This window comes from Schistocerca serialis, chromosome 1, assembly GCF_023864345.2.
Source record: "Schistocerca serialis cubense isolate TAMUIC-IGC-003099 chromosome 1, iqSchSeri2.2, whole genome shotgun sequence".
NCBI lineage: Eukaryota > Metazoa > Arthropoda > Insecta > Orthoptera > Acrididae > Schistocerca > Schistocerca serialis.
Window position 1 is genome coordinate 423,718,852 of NC_064638.1, and position 20,660 is coordinate 423,739,511.

General features: G+C 41.3%; 1 protein-coding gene across 1 annotated transcript in view; it reads right to left on the reverse strand.

Moving 5' to 3' along the window:
- LOC126472131 (telomerase-binding protein EST1A) overlaps positions 1-20,660 on the reverse strand; it is a 353,124-nt gene that overhangs the window by 134,987 nt on the left and 197,477 nt on the right. Inside the window, exons 12-13 of the mRNA XM_050099913.1 lie at positions 6,438-6,650; positions 556-617 (exon numbers count right to left, since the gene is read on the reverse strand). Of these exons, the coding sequence (XP_049955870.1) occupies positions 556-617; positions 6,438-6,650 (275 nt within the window). The remainder of the gene's footprint in view (positions 1-555; positions 618-6,437; positions 6,651-20,660) is intronic.

A 20,660-nucleotide genomic window follows, 5' to 3' on the forward strand; every position in this document is an offset into this window, starting at 1 on the left:
TCCTAATGTTCTGTAAAATTATGTTTATTTGATCATGAACTGGCTTAGAGCTTAAATATATATAATACTGCAGAACATTAGGAAGTGTTTGCTATTTAGTATAGCTATATTCCTAATAACTAGGCAAGTTCTTCCATGATATACAATGATTGTATTTTCCATTCACGTGGTGGCAAAGACATTTTTAACATACTAAATTTAACGCTTGTTAAAGCACAATGAAATTACTTGATGGGTGTTTACCCAAAGAAGATAGTATCATAACGCATTACATACACTTCACAATAGAGGTTGAAAAAGGCATTAAGAGTTTGGGAATATTCACACACACACACACACACACACACACACACACACACACAAAGCGCACGCACGCACAACCGGGTAAACTGTTTATCACATATACTACCTGAAAGGTGTATCCAAAATAAGCTACACATAAGTACTCACTACTACATTAATTGTCAACTATTTTAAACTGTGAAGTGAAATCTAAATTTGTACAACTTAACAATAATTTTTCGCAATTAAAAAAAAAGAGCTTCTCAGACTCACCCAACTTTGGTGAAAAGTTTTCCTTGCACATTCAGGTAACTAATAACAAATCTCTTGTTAACCTGAAACACATTAATGGCAAACTGAGTTTATCTGTCTACTTAGCACTACAGCATTTTGTTCATTATAACTAACATAATCTGAGGCACAATCCCAATTTGAATAATCTAATGACACTGTTTTCTTAAAAGAAGAAAGAATAAAATCATCTAAAATTACGAGTACTGTACTTGATTCTCCGTAGTCAATACAAGTGACGAAAGTCATGAAAGTTATGAACTATTCTTGGAAATTTCATTTGCTTCACAATCATTACTGTTCCACATTCAATGGTCTCAAAACCACTTATATCATACTAATGGGCTCTCAGTGGCAATCGCTGGTACACCCAAAACATGAAGATTGGTTTTTCCTCATTATTATCCTTGAGCCATGTATGCCACACCACACTGCACACTGTTCTCCATGGTAGCCTCCAATATGCATAGATAAACTATTAATACTCTAAAACAGGGCATCCCAACCTTTTCAGCTGGCGGACCCCTTCTTCAGTCGAAAATCCATGACGGGCCCCTAGTCAGTCAAGAGCACAATAACTCCAAACTTCAGTGCGAAACCCATGGGAACTGAAAGCATCTTAATGCAGGTGCCATGTTCCCAATGACCGACCCCCCTCCCCCCCCCCCCCTCGAAGTATCAACAGTCTTGTGTTTAGAGATGAATGAAAACAACTTGAAATTAACGAACCAATTGGAATTCTCACTGTATCCAGACACTTACTAGTGGATTTACTCCCTTTGTTCAACACACTATATCTTGATTAAAATTACTAGGTAATTGAAATTTCACACGATGGACCTGTCTTCCTCCAAGAGCAATCAACGTCACGTCCAAACTGTTCGCTGTTGACAAGCTGTCGCTTATGGTCTGTTCACTTCCACTATTTGGCTACTGTTATGTAAGGAGCATGCATATTTCGTAACAGTCGTGTGTGTGTGTGTGTGTGTGTGTGTGTGTGTGTGTGTGTGCGCGCGCGTGTGTGCGTGCGTTTTCGCGTGAAATCCGAAGAAAAATGTTCAAATGTATGTAAAGTCTTCCTTTGATCATCCTCCCTCCTCATTCATTTCAACTGGAAACTTCCCTTGTGAAGGCGATGGAGAAACTGCACCCTTCTTCAGTGATCCTGACTTCAGCCACCGATTCATGTTAGAAGTAATAAACTGGCCAAAAATCGGCTTATGAAATAGGTAGTGCACTGACAAGGCAAGTTTAACATTTAATGATGCCTGGCGCCGCATACGTGCCAGCGAGCGCTGTGATTGGTCGCATGCATAAAAGATTTCAGCGCATCTAGCGCCGTGAGCCGGCGCACAAACAATCCCCATATTGTTGCAAAACAGTCGATCAGAGAAGCCGCATTCTCCGGCACTAAACTGTGTATACGTTCTCACTTAGGAACCGCAAAGGCTGCTTGGGGATACGACCTGAAGTAAAAGTACTCACACACACACACACACACACACACACACACAAAAAAAAAATTATTGTGATGAATTTTTATTCAATAATTTTACTCATAATTTTACACAATTTGGTGAAAGCTGGCCGCGGACCCCCTAGAAAGAGCCGGCGGACCCCTAAGGGGTCCACGGACCACAGGTTGGGAAGCCCTGCTCTAAAACATTGTCTTTTCAAGTTGAAATTCTCTCCCATTTTATGTCGTTTAAATTTATACAATTCTATGGATGAATATGAAACAAACTATTATTCAGTTCATTACAGCATATCATCTTTCACTACACAAACAGATGACACCTGCAGCACATGAATGATCGATGTTATCACCTAACAAATGTGCTGTGTTTCTGAATATAACTATTTTGATCCTTTGGAAGCATTTTCATCAATTGAATTTAAATTATTACACATTAATATGTATATGGAACTAAATGCTATTAGACAAAGAGATTGAGACATTCTGCAGCAGTCACCTCAACATCAGAATAAACTAGTAGGTAACATTACAAATTAGCTGCAGACGCAAACTGTAGACTGTACAGTTCAGTAACGTGGCAACAACATGTACCATTTCTGCTCTGTATCTTCTTGTTATCCTGGTAGCTTCTAGAAGAATATATGCTGCCTTACAAAAAGAGTGAAGCACCCAGAAGAGGAGGTGGAGGAGGAAGAGGAAGAAACAAAATTGAAATTCACGGACTGAGGGGTATGTGAAGTTATTACGATACTGACTCAAACTGAGAAAGAATTGGCAGTATGAGCCCAATTATCAGTATGACATTATAGCCCCTCCAGTCTGGATGAATGTGATGATTCAGTAGGGAAGTGTGTCATGAAGTAGTGTATCCTCTCATGAGGCAAGCCAGCCCACAATTGTTGTAATTGGTCCTTTATATCCTGGATACTAGCACTGGGATGGACTTGACATCTGAGCTGGTGCCAATCATGTCATATCGGTGACAGATCTTGGGACCTTGGGCCACAGGAATACTTCACCATCATGCACAAAGTTCATAGACACATGTGTCATGTGTGGAGAGCATTGCTATGTTGAAAAATGGCTGAGAGGTAACACAAGACAGATATAGGTTGTCTGAGACATACCAGTGAGCGATCAGAGTTCCCTCAATCACTAACCTGAAGTCATAATCAATGGGTCATACAAATAAAACGGATATTGCACTTTATTTTCAGAGAAAATTCTCAGGTTTTCATGAGGTAAGAGTGTCAGGAAACATCTTTCACCAGAAATGTTGTCAGCTTGAGTAAAAGGGTGTGGGGCAGTGGCTCAGCACAAATAGCTTCTCCGATTTCATACGAAAAAATCTAAAGAAGTGGAGAACATTCTCAGATTTCATATGAAAAAACCTAGAGAAATTTCTCAAAAGTAGAGAACATTTTCCATTTTCCCAATGGACTTCACAGCTTACTTCAAGTTGAGTAAATTCTGTTGAGATTTTTAGTAAAAATGGGAGAATTTATGTTGTTCTAAAGGCAAAAAAGGACATATGTAGGGCCGAAGACATGATGACAAGAGGAACTGTAATAGTTTATAATACACAGGTTTAACAGCAAAAACATTATTTGGCTTTCAAATAATTTCTTTCCCAAAAATTATGAAAGAAAGGGGGCATGACTTTGAAGAAGTGAAAATGAAAACATTTTTGCTCTGCTACTTAGCAGACCCAGGTTTTTAGACTGGTGTAGGAGAATGTTTAGGTATACACCAGGCAATTGTGTCATTTACATTTATAGATGTTCACTATGCTACCCAAAAAGCACTTCTTTAGATACCATTTCCCAGAAATGTTGGAGAACTAGAAACAGTAATACTTAAATGGCACTCAAGGCGTCAGTTTCCATGTGTGCTGGGGTTCTCAATTGTAAACACATACCAATCACAAAACATGGAGACAAATATATTAACTGAAAGGTCCTTTCTAGTATCAATGTGCAGGCACATGTGATAGTAATGAAATTTTTACTAATGTTAATGCTTCAAGGCCTGGGTCTGTGCTTGAGTCTAGGATATATAGATGCCAGATACTAAGATAGAGCCAGTATAATGCTTTTTATTTTAGGAGATTAAGGGTATGGCATCTCACCATGGTTAAGGACAAAATTCCAGACTTCACAAATGCCTCGTGAGAGGGTCTACAGTAGACTTCAGCATGGCAGAATGAAGCTGTTTTGGAAAATTCAATGGAGGAGATGATTCTTTCATTAGACAACTACAGTGACAGTGATGCTTTAAGCATCTGTCACACAGATGACTGTGAAGTCAGTGGAGTTTTTGCATTATCACCACAGAAGTGAAACATATGCAGTTTTAGCTGTTGCTTGGAGTGTGTAGTTTACAACTGTAAGTAGCTACATAATAAAATTATAATGTCGTAGATTTTGAAATTTTAATAATGCCGTATCAGTGACTAACTACAAATGAGCTTCATCTCAGGAATTCAGTCTGTCTCACATAAAATAAATTTTGCTGCAATACTGAGATAATGTTTTTTTCTATTACTTTTAATCATTCCCCCTTACTGGTTGGCCTATTTAAGATACATTTTTCCAAAGCACAAATCTTATTTTCTGTTATGTTGGAAATGCGCAGGCAGATCAGAAAAATTAAGGAACCAGTAACTACAAACCTACCTTCTGTTTCTTCCAACAAAACCACATGAGCAACTGCTTAGTAGTTGACTATAACAGAATTCTGGTTTGGAGTAGAAGAAAAAGTTATGTACTCTTAAAGATTTCATTCACATAATATGTTCATTTAACTTCAATAACAAAGTTTCCTGCATGTCAAAAATTCAGTAACTTCAGCAGATAAAACATTTTTGTTAACTGTCTGTACAGTATATTGTCTTAATAACTTGGTACCTCACACAAAACTAAAATCAAAACATAGTGCAACGCTTAAAGGACACAGTGATGCCAATTCCATAGCTGCACATTGTATAGTTTGCCTGTTTGAGTGAGTTGACTGAAATGTAAGATTACACATGTGTCCTATGCCATATGTGGCACTCAACACATACCAGGAACTTTCTCAAGAAGGATAGGAGATAGTGGGAAAGATACTTCTGGTTACAGAATGTGTTTCGAATTTTTTATTCACATGAAGTTGTGAACTTTCTTAGAGAATGTTCTTTTGCTCTGAGAATCATCTCCAGGGAATGTTCTCCTTTTTTACTCATACAGCCAAGTAGCTCCCCACACCATGATACCAACAGTGCCGCTCCAAAACTTTGGATGAATGGGACTTTTCCACACGTCGCTGCCTTGCTTGTTGATTATGGTCTGCCGCGGTAGTGAAGAACTGCAATTCATTGTTGAACACAATGCAGTATCATTCATCAGCAGTCTACACTTCACAGTCACAGAACCACACCAAACACAATCGTTTGTGCTGTGCTATCACCAGCCTAAGAATATGGAACAGTAATGCCCTAGTCCACCTGCTGCTAGTTGCTGACCAATGGTGCAGGATGATATGGATGTAACACAGAGCTTATTACTTGTTCTCGGACAGCTGACACACATTTGAAGGGGTTACAACTTGCACGGTGCACAATACAGTGACCCTCCACTGTTGTGGTCAGAAGTGGCCAACTGGAACCTTGACAACACATTATGCATTACCCAGGCCACTGTCTCATCCAAATGCCCCACAAACCAGGATATTGCACAATTCGACCAGCTGGTCAAATTAAGATCCACAATGATACCCCTTTCACACGGTCAAGTGCTGACAACACTGTCTCACACAAGTGTGCGTATCTCCACTGTCCTTTACAGTGATCCCTCAATCTGATGCTGTTAGTCCCTTTTTTTTATATACCATACCAGGTCTGGTAACAACACTAAATATGAGTAAAACTAAAGCACTTGCCATTTTACATGTCACAGAGGACTGCAACTCAATTCATTTACATATTCGCTGATGGTGCATACATGTATGGAGTTACACTGACATCCAACCACGTCTTCTGGGTGCTTCACATTTTTGCCAGGCAGTGTATACACATTAATGAAAATACTTATAGGCTGCAAAGTCAACATGAAAATGGCATGCAAGATAAATTATTTCTCATTATCCTGTATATAATTTAGTTACCAAACTAAAATAAATTGCTAGGTTGTAGAATACTATGAGCATTTTATTTATTCGTTGTATTGTCTACATCTGGGTCAGGAAATGGTTATGAAATATATCATGGCTCTGGCTCTGAGCACTATGGGACTTAACATCTGTGGTCACCAGTCCCCCAGAACTTGGAACTACTTAAACCTAACTAACCTAAGGACATCACACACATCCATGCCTGAGGCAGGATTCAAATAAATCATGATTAGCTAACCTCAACACTAGAAAGCGCAGCAAGTTCCTCTTCCTCACTGTCAGGTACAAGACCACAACTATTGCCTGCAGAAGTAGTCACATGGACACGACGACGACGTCCTTCTGGATGAATCCAAACTTCTCGCCGTATACCAGCTCCTTCCTTTTCTTTCATACGCTCACGCTGTTTCTGCTCGCGTTCTTCTCGTCTACGGCGCTCAGTTTGCTCAAACTACGGAAAGAAAGAATCTCTGTCACACTGTAATAATGGACCTATACATTCCCATCAAATCACAAGCAGTCATATTATAACAAAAAGAAGTAGATTGGGCATAAATACACAATGTTTCAAATATAAATGTACAAACAACAAACTTTAATGGAGAAATCAAGCAAATGATATCAAAGTCTGACAAAGAAGCAAGTTTTTCCATGTGTTAAGAAGAATCTGCCCAAAATGAAAGAAACACAAAAAGAAAGCTGCTACATATCGTGCAACTCGGACTTACCCTTGTACACCACTTTGACCACAAAGCAAGAATTAATCTTACTGGTGATCCTATTTATTTATTTGTATGGGACACACGCCACTGCTATATTGAATAATGACACTATTTAGTCATGTTTGTAATGTCAAATCAAAGCTTTTCTGTGTTACGTGTAGGGACATATTTCAGTTTCTCTGGTTTTGGAGTTCAGTTTCCATAATTTGAAATATATGCTTGTGACAGCCAGGTAATCTTTATGTACAAAGAGTCACTGTCCATAGTATCACCCGCAAGGCTAAGTAGCATTTCTCTACAATTTGGTACATCTGGCAAGGGAAGGGCACAGGATGGTAATCAACAATATGGCTCAAACAGCATGCTTCTCTCATCCGAGCAGGCCATACGAAAAGATACAGCTCCCTCTAACGAGTGTGAAGGATATCCCCCAATAATTTTCAAGTCAGTGGTCAAGAACCTGCTAGGCTTCAATTCCCGTAGATACCCTCCATTTTTTCATTCCTTGCTAAATTAAAGTACTAAATATTAAGTTAAATGTTTAACAATTCAATTTATATCAGTATAATTAATATATTTAATTCAGTTAAGATTACTTTAATTTCCTTAATTAATTTACTTAAATGGATGATGTTTTGAATGAAAGAATTCCGAAAATTCAAGCAATTATCTTCTTTTTATTTATAACTAGAAGATATATTACATTTTTTGGGTGATAATCACTAAATAAATATTTAAAACAAGTATTGTTCACATTATCCACATTTTATGAAAGCAGTTTTGAGCAAAAACATATATGCTTCAGTGGAAAGCACACTTCATTGAAATTTTCAAATGAAGATTTTTCTTCTCTCTATTTTGATGCATACGAAGCAATTCGTATTGCTGAGGAGAAAAAAGCAGCACTGAATTGATGTGGCACGATCAAACACAATTAAATTGCATCTTCCCTTGATGATAATTCTCACAGTGACTGTGGAAATTCAGGGGCACTTTGTAATCTTCAAATACATTTTTGACTTTGCAACAAAAATATACTTCGTAGAGGTGAACCAAAAGAGTACATTTGGGTGCAACAATCTTCATAGCACACATTACTTTGTCTTCCTCATTGATGAATGTCTCATCACACAATGTCAAATCTGATTGGTCTCCCCACAAATCCAGCAACAGAAGGAATTTATTGTAGCAATGTATGGCTTTAATGCTGTTTCCAAGAATTTTGCATAAAACTCTTTTGTTAGTTTTCCTGACTTGGAGAAAGTAACAACGATATTCTACAATATTACAAAAAGGATAGATTGCTACTCACCACATGGAGAAGAGGTTGAGTCACAGATAGGCATAATGAAAAGACATGCAAGCAAGCACAACTCATATACTCATATACACATGACCACTGCCTCTGGCAACTGAAGCAGGACTGTAAGCAACTGTGTCTGATGGGAGAAGCAATCAGTGAGTGGTGGGGGTAAGGACGACACAGGGACAGGGAAGGGATAGCAGGGAAGGAAGGTGGGAGTGGGTAGTACCCTTGTGACAGCTTGCAGGGACATGGTAGGGAAAGTTAGCACTGCTAGGTGCTGTCAGGAGGTTTGAGTGGTATCAGGAGAGGGGGGGGGGGGGGGGGGGGCAAAGGAGAAAAGTAGACAAGGGGAAAAGAATAAAAAGTTAATTGGTGGAATAGAAGACTGTGTTGTGCTCGAGTGAGATCAGGGAAGGGAATAGGTGGGTGCAGGACTGGGACTCGTGAGGTGTGGCGAGGGGATTAGAGGAACGTGCAACGGATTGCAGGAAGATTTCCAACCTGTGCAATTCAGAAAAGCTCATGTTTGTAGGAAGAATCCAGATGGCACAGGCTGTGAAGCAGTCACTAAAATGAACAACATTGTGTTGGGAAGCATCCTCAGCAACTGGTTGGCTTAGCTGTGGACTGATTGAAGTAGGAGGATGTATGGGACGGGTCTGTTGCAGGGATATGAGAAGTGGGGAAAGGGGTTCGCAGGAGGGGGCAGAACAGGGACAGACAAGGATATCACATAGGTTTGGTAGGTTGCCGCCGAATACCGCTGTGGGAAAAGTGGCAAGGGGTGGGTAATATATTCCTCATTTCAGGACATAACAAGTGGTCCCTGACAGATAATATGATTTAGTTGCTCCAGCCCTCAGTGGTACTGAGTCACGAAGGGAGTGCTCCTTTGTGACCACATGGTGCAAATCTGGGACATGGTAGGTAACTGGAGAGATAAGGCACAGGAGTTCTGTACAAGGTTGGAAGGGCAATTACAGTCTGTGAAGGCCTCAGTGAGGCCCTTGGTACATTTGGGGAAGGACTGCTCATCACTACAGATGCGATAGCTATGGGTCGCTAGGCTGTATGAAAGGGACTTCTTGGTATGGAATGGGTAGCAGTTTTCGAAATGAAGATGTGCTGGTGGTTAATAGATTTTATATGGACAGAGATACTCATGTAGCCATCTTTGAAGTAGAGGTCAACATCAAGGAAGGTGCCTTGTTGGGTTGAGGAGGACCAAATGAAGTGCATGGAGGAGATGATGTTGAACTTCTGGAGAAATGTGGGTAGGGTGTCCTCCATTCACTTCACCTGGTCCTTATCAACTCCATCAACCACCTACCTCAACGTTAACCTCCAACTAAAAGACACCTACATCAGTACCTCTGTCCATATAAAACCTACTAACCACCAGCAACACCTCCAGTTTAACAGCTGCTACCAATTACTTATCAAGAAGTCCCTTCCATACAGTTAAGTCACCTATGGACACTGCATTTGTAGCGATCAGCAGTCCCTCTCCAAATATACTCATGGTCTTCACACACCAAAATTAGCCTCCCAATCTCATATAGAAACAGATCTCCTATGCCTAGTCTCTCCCATCACCAAGCATCCCCCACATTCCTACCATCTAGCCACAAAAGAGCACTTCCTGCATGACTCAGTACCACCCAGCACTTGAGCACATGAATCACATTCTCTGCATGGGTTTTGAATACCTGTCAGTGTGCCCTGAAATGAGGCATATCCTACCCACATTATTTCCCTGGCCTCCTGCAGTGGTATTCCGTCACCAATGAAACTTAAACAATATCCTTGCCCATCCCAACTCCATCCCTACTCCCAACTCTTTGCCTCATGGCTCACATCCCTGCAATAGACCTAAATTCAACACTTATCCCGTAACATCCTCCTGCCAGTAGCAGCTCAAGTCCGATCACGATCATCACTGGTTCCATCAAAGGTAGGGCTAACTATGAAAGCAGTCATGCAATCTACAAACTAAGCTGCAACCATTGTGATGGTTTCTTCGCAGGTATGACAACCAACAGGCATTCTGTCCACATAAATGGCCACCGCCAAACTATGGCATGAGACAGCTGGACTAACCAGTTGCCCAACACAAGGTGCTTGACTTCAATGACAGCCTGCGCCATCTGGATCCTTCTTTTCAACATCAACTTTTCTGAATTGCGCAGGTGGGAACTCTTCGTGCAATGCATCCTACATTCCCATAACCCCCCTCCCCCCTTTGTCTCAGCCTTCACTACAACAACTACACATGAAATGTATTCATAGTTGTGAATATGGACAACCATCATGTGTATAATGGAATGAACCTGTCGTTCACCCACCTATCCCCTTCCCTGCTCCCACTCCAATACCACACAGCCTTCTATTCCACCAATGGACCTACAGCTATTTCTGCTACCCTCACCCCCACCCCCACCCCCACCCCCACCCCACCCCCACGCCCACCCCTCCCCTCAACCTCCTGATTCCACTTAGCAGCCATCTCTGTCCCCACCATGCTGCTGCATGCTCCCACAAGCAGCACTACATCCTTCCTCCATCTCGACACCCCAGTCTCACCGCCAACAGATTGTTTCCTCCAATCAGATTGCAGCTCAGCCTCAGTGGACAGAGGCAGAAGTCATGAGAGAGAGTTGTGCTTCTGCGAATGTGTGTGCATTTTCTACTTCAGAAGAAAGCCTTTTGACTGAAAGCTGAAATGTGTAGCAGTCTTTTTGTTGTGCCTGTCTGTCTCTCAACAGCTCATCTATATGCTGAGTAGCTATCTATTGTTTTCATAACATTATCGTCACGCCATCCTGGATTTTCCTTTGTTTGATTTTGCACAATGAAACATTATTATGGTCTTCTTTTAATGTCAGTACAGTGCCAGCAACTTGAGGACCAAATTTATTGGCGAGTTCCTGCATAGATAAAAATACAAGGGATAACAGGTCCCCTGAAGCAGTTAAACTATACTGTGCTATGCTGTGCAAGAGTGGGTGGTTTTGTAAAGGTTGAGATTTTTTCACCAAAATGCTCTTTGCGGCTTTGTGATAAAGTGACCTGTTAAATGTTGATTCATACTGGCATCCAATCTGGTCAATGTTAATTATATAATCAGGACTGTGGCTTGGCACTGAGTGCCTTGTCTGTATACAAGTTTTTCTGCCACTTCCACAGTTTTTTACTTCTCTGCTGCTACGACAGTTTCTCCCAAAGTTGTAACATCATTTTTGCTGATGTATTTGGCGATATTTCTCTACAGAATGTTAACATTTGAAGCTTTTTACCTAGGTATCACTAGCAATAAACTGTAATTTTTCTGACACAAATATGGCAATGTGGATGCCACTGTCCACTGCAATTTTCTCATAGCTATTTGTTCACAACTGTATCGTGCATCCTGAAATCTTTCCCATGTTTCAGAGTAGTTGAATGCAATGTTATCATTTAGTTCCACATTGTTCTATTTCCTTCCTTCAAATTTCAAGATAATCTTTTGATTTCCAAATTGGGAACCTCAATTTTAATCTATTTTGGATGAGCATCTGCAAAATCAATGACCATCTTCTCATCAGCCACAGACATCAAAGCAGAAGAGGAGGTCACTGAGGTATATTTTTTAGGATCATGATCATTGTCACCCACATCTGTGCTTGAAGAAGGAAACTGTTACAAATTAGATAGGAATGCATACAGTATTAGTGTGTCCAGGCCGAAAGACAGGGGAGGGGGGGAGTTAGTTTCTTTTAGTGGTACATGTGAATTTACTTGTTACTTGCTTGTTGAGCCTACAAACAGACAAGAGTTAACACAATAAGGCTAATCATTACCAAACTGAGGGTTAACACTTCCTTCTGCCGACCTCTTCAGCTGTGATAGAGCCTATATCTGTACCTGGCTACGCCTTACAATCTAATATCTGACTGACTGATATAATCCAACACATACCTTCCTGTGTCTCCTGGCCTTCCCTATGCACACCACCACCCCTTGAGATTTTCAAATGTCTTACTCCTCTCTCATTTCTATTATTGAGCCTGCATTCTCCTGTAGCTCTTTCTTCTATTCCTTATACTTATAGCAGTTAAATGTGTCAAGATTATTAAATTTTTATACTTCTTTAAATACTGAATGACCTGCTCAGCTTCCTTATATACTCTCACTACTGGGCAGTAACTCTGGAGCAGCTCATGTGACTTTTCATATATGAAGAGTGAAATAGTTTTAATGAGACTGCCTGCATTTCGAAGGAAGTATTTCTCATTATTAGTAGGCAAATGTTTTCCAACTTTTAACGGTGTCCTTATTCTCTGTTAATTTTAATCAAAATCAACATACTCGCTAGCATAGGTGAGCTGTTAATTACTGGTGTCTGACAAAAGAAATGAGACCAATGCTGCAAATCTGTGTACTGACAAATAATTTGCATTAGTGATGACTATCTTCAAAGTAAGGCCATTTCTAGTACACATATGTCCGCAATTATTACTTTCATTGTTAAAATATTTCTGTATGTTGTTTACTTTTAAGACATGCAAGTGCTCTGAGATTTGTACCTTTTGGTAGAGTGTGAGAACACATTTGTAATAAACTGCTTTCCACTGCCACTCGATCAATCAATTTGAATGGAGCTTATCACAGCAAAAGAATGTATCTGGAAGTCAAAAAATAATTGAACACTAATATATGACAAATAATTCCTTGGTAAGGTAACCACTCTTGTTATTTTGCCTTGAGACATACAGAGTCAGTAGTAACATTTGCAGAAATATTGTGCTTAATTTATGTCACAGTGTGTACACGCAAACAAGGGGAAAAAATTCCTGGATTTTTCCCGGATCTCCCGGTTAAATATACATTTTCTCCCGGGTGAAAATACACTTTTGCCACGTTAAGTCACAGTATACTTTCCTTCAGATCTGTAAAACGTATCCTTTGATAGGATATGGTTTTGTACAGCATTGTAGAATTTCCCAGCACTTTAGAAAATCATACTCAGGGGGAAAATACATGTTTTGGAGTGATCTTTGATGTGCAGCAACATGTACACTGCATATTTTTGTATTACGAAAGTATAAATTCGAATTCCACCAACAGGAAAAGTTAATGGTTTAAAGTAATATACATAGTGTTGCTACAAGAAAAACAAAGCTTTCGCATATAATATTTGTCTCGAAGATTAACAAGCTACAAGAGAAGCTAAGCTTTCACTTATAATGTTGATCTGTTTAGCGCATGTTACACTTTAAGATACATCACACAAATATGCCAGCAAAATTTTTAATACTGACATAAAGCTCTGATCTTCTGGGCTCGAAATTCTTCTGAATGGATCGTCATCAAAGAGTTGATTTTTAAAAGAGACCAAACACACTGCGATTTAAGAAATCCATCGTACATTCTCGCACATAGTTCATCTTGTGTAAAAGAAAATTTACTTTGAAAATAACACTTTCCGAACAACAACTCTAAATATTTTCCCATGACCTGTTAGAAATAGATTCATTTCAGCAGTTGTCAGATAGCGCCAGATAAGAGGCGTCACCACGCTTGCGCATCTAAGGTGATGAAGGTAGCCCGTATGTTCGTACATGTAAAACATCAGAAGATCTTACATTATGTCATAAAAGAAACAAGACTTCAAAAGATACTCCAAGAACGTCAGAATTTCGTGAACCATACTAAAATGCATAGTTTGCCTTACAGTGCACATTCGTATGTCCAGATTCTCAATGACGCGGGCCTCGACCAGATATGAAGCTTTTCAGTGTGGTTTTCGGGATGTAAATTTTCTTGGAGTACCAGTACTGTATTATCTCATGTTTGGTTCTTTATTATAGCATAATGCCACACGTGCTAGAAGATGAACAGGTGCACTTGAAATGCAGCGAACAGTTGAAACTAGCAAATAGTGAGGAATAAATTTACTGCCTCAGCAGGAAAACTTAATAAAAGCCAAATTTATTTATCAAACTGACAAAAATAACTTCATTGTTCTGCAAGGCGATTAATACTTGACAACCAGAAAGGTGGAAATAAAATAAAATCTGAAACTAGTAACTGCATTTTAATTCACTTCATAGCTCCCAGCCACAGAAATCCACCTAGTTTTCATTTGACGTGAGAGCAGGAAACGAAGAGGAAACAATAAAAGATGTATCTTCGAGGATATGTAAGACACATTACTTGGTCTTAAGTGTGCAGTGAGGTGCCACACATCTTCAAACAACATTGTTATACCGCACATCACTGTATTTCGCTCTGTGGAAATCAAACATGTATATTTTGTAATTGATGCCATCAAACTATTTCTGGACAGTGGAAATTAACTGTGGCACCTCTCCTGCTCCCAGTTGGCCGGTTTGACATCCTGCCCCCCCCCCCCTCCCCCCCGCCGCCAACACTATCTCTTTCTCTCTTTCTCTTTGTAAAAAGACCCTCACAATTAATACTGGATAGAATTATTTGTAACCAGGAGAACAACAACTCATCAGAAAAACTGGACTCTTTATTGCCTATTAGCTAATAACTTGCTCTTCTGTGCGACATGAAATTAAATATAGGCCACCTAAAACCAGTAAAGACAAGAGACACGCAAGACAGTACACGTTTCTTCAATCCTTAGGTCCTAGGGATTTTTTCCTCTAATCTTGCTACAGCTTTACATGGCATTCTTTCCTTTCTGCGAAAGGACTATCACTTTATCAAAGTTCGTCAAAACATTTTGCTACATGAAAAATAGATATGTTGTTGTCTAACACTGAAAAAGCTGTTAATACAAATAGTACCCAAGCCTGGTGTGGTTTCTCGATCTGATTACGTCTATTTTGTCACTGTGTGCTGGAGAAAACAAAATAGGCCTTTCTAATATTTCAGCAATTGTAACATACACCAAATAAGCAAGACTGTTTTGGCAATAATGATCATTTTTATAATACGTCAGAATATAATTCACGAAGTACCAATACGAAATACCTATTTGGCGTACTACAAGCAAAAAGCTTTACGTTAGGAAATCAATTTCACATTTCATTTGTATGCTCCAGTTTCTCATGCAAGAGACCGAAAAGTGGTAGAATGAATTTTTTGTATAAATTTGAAATCATCATATTCTCTCATAATTTGTGTGATGTCCCCGTTTCTTCTCCTTCCTCATTCTAACAAACAGTCTTGTCATCACTAATTCTGTAACTATTCCTACCCCTGTCAAAACTCATTGTCCAGTCCACTTCACTAACCCTGCCACAATCACCAGTTTAGTTATCCATTGATTATTCTCCGGTTAGGCGTTATTATGTGTTCGTCCATTGCGTTTTCCGTGCTACTCCCAGAATGGAACTTATGCAGCTGCTAGCCGGGGAGTACAACTGGCCCTGTCTCATGTGGTGATCTGGCCAAAAGATTTCTGTCAGAATTTCACTTTCTTGGATACACCAAGAAGATAATACATAATTTTTCTTATCTATTAGTCGTTTATTTCCGCTGTGGTAGTCTGAATCTATGGATTTTGCTAATAATTACAACAACGCAGCACATTCGCAAACTGAATCAACCACATAAAGAAGCAGCACTTGGCACTCACCGGTTCGGCTTTATTCCACTCAGCTCGTATAGCCCCGTCTCGTTTTGTCTGCAGGAAAGTTTATTTCTAGATGTGACGAGGATTCCCATGGCAGAGACATCACGTACACTATGCACGCATTCAAAAATCAACTTAAAATTCATTCAGAAATCAACTTGAATTTGCCCCCTCCCCCGAAACTGCTGCCTGGTTCAGATACCCTGGTTTGCCCTCACTCTCCACTAGATTTGGGCCTGCTGCACACGCGTGAATCTGGCAGTTTGGGCGCGCCAGTAAAATTTTTCCAGGTACCATGTGGATAGTTGCTGCTACTGCTACTTATATAGCCAACAGCCACATTTCTGTAGCCAGAAGCGGGAGAAGGTACTACTCATACGCGACTCAACTGCGTGTGTGCACGAGTCCGCTCATAACTGATTAAATGAGTCTAATGTAAACAGGTGTGACGTCACGCCCATCGCGAAGGCAATTTGTTGTTATGAAGCATTGCATAGTCTTCCGAAAGCCTTTGACACATTTTGCTGTTGGCAGACGCTTGTACGAGCACTGCGTTATTTTATATGGTGCATTTCCTTTGCAATTCAAGTTTTATTTTCGTTTTTTGCTCTCGTTCATGTTTTAATGCTGCAGTATTACTCTGCAGTAGCGGGATACAGTAATATCCTTTGTTAGAGTAACAGTTCTTACCAGTCAAAATTTAAAAAAAAACTTAACTGAAAACTAAAACAACGAAAAATTCCCGCAATTCTGAAAAATTCCCGGATTTTTCCCAGTTTTCTCCCGGATGAAAAAATTCCCGGGTTTTTCCCGGATCTCATACACCCAGTGTCTTATTTGATGCCTCCCACACTGCCTCATTTGGTCCGACCTGACCCAACCCAATCCTACACCATTTGACCCAAGCCCAAAATCATGCAGCACATTCCAGATTCCCTGTTATGGTCAGTTAATTGGTTGATGTCTTGCGTGGGGGTGGGGGGTGCAAAGGGACCAAACTGCTAGGTCATCTGTCCCTCGTTCCTATAAAACAAGTCTACGAGGGAAAGAATAAAATGAACAATACTTACTGCAAAAAACCTGGAGAAAAGAAAAACCAAAAGAACTACAAAAGGGCAACTAACACTACAATGGGCAAAATAAGACAAGAAAACCACAGAAAGATGCAACAAGGAAGAGAGAAGATGATCGTGGCTGGCTGATCACCGGGGGGTGAGGGGGTGGATAAGCCACCCAGTCTGCAACACATTAAAAAACTCCAGCCTAAAAGCACTAGAGTAGAGAACACAGACTGACAAAGGACATATACTAAAACTTAATAGAACAATAACTCCCCACCCGCACCTCACGTACAAAACATAAAACTAAATCACCCAATGAGACACTATCAGCTAAAATTAATGGTAGCGAGACCAGTAACTGAAGATTCTGTCACAGGGGAACCAACGTAGAATAGTGCAACGGAATGTGGGCCACTGTCAACTGGCCGCTGCACTGACACTTGGGTGGGTCTTCTTGGCAGAGGAGGTAGCTGTGGGTCAGCCAAGCATGGCCAATGAGGAACCGGTAGAGGACCACAGAGTCACTGCGAGAAGCCCACATGGAGGACTTCCACTCATCCGAAGTCTCCTTCATGGCATGCAGCTTATTGTGTGCGCTGTCAGACTTTGCCATTCCGTATCTGAGATCTGAAAATCCTTGTGGCATAATACCAGTCACAAGTCAGCTGCAGAGATGCCAACATCCAGAAGTGGTTTTCGAGCAGCCTGTTTGGCCCCCCGTCAGCAAGTTCATTTCCTGGGATTCCAATGTTTCCTGGGGTCCACACAAACACCACTGAACAACCAGACTGTTCCAGGACATAGAGTGACTCCTGCATGGTCACTACCAAGGATGGTGAGGGTAGCACTGGTCAATAGATTGTAAGCTGCTCAAGGAGCCACTACAGACAAGGAAGGACTCACCGGAGCAGGAATGGATACGGATATGCTCAAGAGCCCAGGAAGCTCTGCAGTGAAAACACTGAAGCCATTCATCAAGGAGCAATGTTCAGTATGTCCTGTGTGAGGGTACACAAAGCCAACATGACCATCGAGCCTTCGATGTAGACTACTTCAGAGCACACTCGAAAGTGACAGCGAAGAGTTGCAGGTGGAACTGAGTCCTTAAGGTCATGCGAAAGGACCAGCCGAAGCTGCGGCCTAAGTATACACCACGGAAGTATATGTGAATGGGCTCAGAGGAGAGGTGGTAAAGGAAAGGACTCTAGTTCAGACAGTAAAGGGGTCAGATGCGAACAGCGATTGTAGTCCATGACCTGGGCTGCCGATGCGGTAGATGAACCACCATCGTTGGGATAAGGAGGCAGTAATTTGGATGTTCAGGAAAGCTACAATTGCGTGTTACATAATTGGCAAGCGCGTAATCTGCAATGGAGGGACCCCAGCCTCCACCAGTACACTGATCACCAGACTTGCCCTAAAAGCTCCAGTCGCAAGCGGTATACTGTGTCTAGTAAGTGCAATGCTGAGAGCACCGCCAAACCATAAACTAGACTCCCATGGTCAAGGCATGATTGAACAAGGGCTTTGTAGAGCCGCAGGAGTGTAGAGTGATCTGCATCCCAGTGGACTTTGTCAGGCAGCGGAGGGCATGCTGCCAGTACTTCCACTTAAGTTGATAAAGATGAGGAAGCCAAGTCAATCGAGCATCAAAAACTCAGCCTAAGGATCGATATATCTCCACTGCAGTGAATGGACTGTCATGAAGGCAAAGTTCTGGTTCTGGATGAACAGTACAATGCCGACAGAAGGATATGGCGCACGTCTTCACGTCTGAAAACTGGTAGCAATGGGTTATAACTGTGCGTTGTGGATAACTCCCTGTCCGCACTGCTCAGCAACACCAGTACTGGAGGAGCAGTAGGAAATGCAGAAGTCGTCTGCATGCAGAGAAGGTAACATGGACGGCCCTACAGCTGCTGCTAGACCGTTAATGACCACTAAAAATAAAGAGAGACTCAATACTGATCCTTGTGCGACCCTATTCTCCTAGATATAGGGGGAACTATGGGAGGCACCAACTTGGACACAGAAAGTATGGAGCGACGGGAAGTTTTGGAGGGCCCTGGAGACCCCACACAAGTAATGCAGCAAGGATGTGGTGTCAGTAGGTTGTGTCGTATGCTTTTGTTACATCTAAAAAAGATGGCTACTAGGCCCTTGTAGAATTTATTTCCTTTTTTAAGCCGCATCAGTCTGGCTGGCATTGGGGCAGAGGTATCCCAATTTGGAATAATAACTACTCACATGTGTGATTCTTCGGTTTCTCCTGGCGTACTCCATGATAAAAGAGTTCACGGGTGAACAGCCAGGTGTTAGTGTCCAATGGGCACAATATTTCAGCAAGCAACCACGTTGCCATCATCAGATACACTGACGATCTGACTGCTCAGGAGCCGGCACCTGGCTTTTATCACAGTTGTGTTGCCTTTTTGGCTAGTAAGAGCACGATATCTGGATCTTCTTGTAGCTTCCATATGGCCGCCCTCTCTCGACAAAGGCAATGCAACTGTGATATTATCTCATCAGGAGAAAATGCGGGGGCTTGCTAGAAGATAGCACATATCGTAAGATCAACACTGATCCTACGAAGAGAGTGGAGAGGAAGACCCTGGCTCTTCTCAGGGAATCAGGCTTACCAGACAATGTTGTGAAGAAGCTACAACAGAGAGCATGTGTTACACCAAGACTTTACGGACTCTTGAAGGTACACAAAGAGGAAGTGCCTTTACACCCTATTGTCAGCAACAATGGTGCTCTGATGTACTCACTTGCAAAATACCTGAAGGATATGCTTAGCCCTTGTGTCAGAAAATGTCCACATCATATTCGCAAGTCTTAACAACTTCAGACTTCGTGATTTGAACACCCTTGTGCGTTTTGATGTTGTCTGTTTGTTCACAAGAGCGCCTTTGTAGGAATCTTTGGAACTATTTGGTCAGACATTTGACAGAGAGACAACCAACCTTTTAAGCCACGTCCTGACATCGATGTACTTTCTCTTTGACGGTGGATACTATGGGCAGACGGAAGGAGTAGCCATGGGGAGTCCACTTTCACCACTTGTCACCAACTAGTTCGTGGAACATTTTGAGGAGGAAGCCCTGGATTCAGCGCAATGGAAAACTACCTGTTTCTTCCGCTATGCTGACAACACCTTTGTTACATGGCAACATGGTAGAGACAAGCTGAACGGTTTCCTAACACATCTCAATTCCATACACCAGAACATCAAGTTTACCATGGAAGTCGAAGTGGATGGAGTGCTCCCCTTTCAGGGTGTTCTGGTTAAGAGAAGAACAGACAGTGCATAGGGCCACAGCATATACTATAAGAAGACACACACAGACCTTTACTTAGATGTAAACAGCTATCACCATCCAGTGCAGAGGAACAGCATCCTCAAAACACTGGTCCCCACAGGGCCTATACCATGTCTGACAACAAGAGCCTTAAGCAAGAACTTTAACATCTGAGGTCGGTTTTCCAGAAAAACAGCTACCAGAGAAGCAAATTCGGAGAGCTCTAAGTCCCACACCGACTGTACAACTGGAGGAAACAGCGGTGCTTTAACGTGAAAGATAGGTCAAATTCTTCAAAAACATCAAGTGCAGACTGTCTTCCGCCCACAAATTAAGACACAGGCACTGCTTGGTAATGTCAAGTATGATCTAAGACTACGGAAATCCGGAGTCTGCCAGATCTCCTGCGAATGTGGCTTGACTTATATAGGTCGAATGGTGCGTACCGTCAAAGATTGCTGCCACGAATATCAGTGGCACAT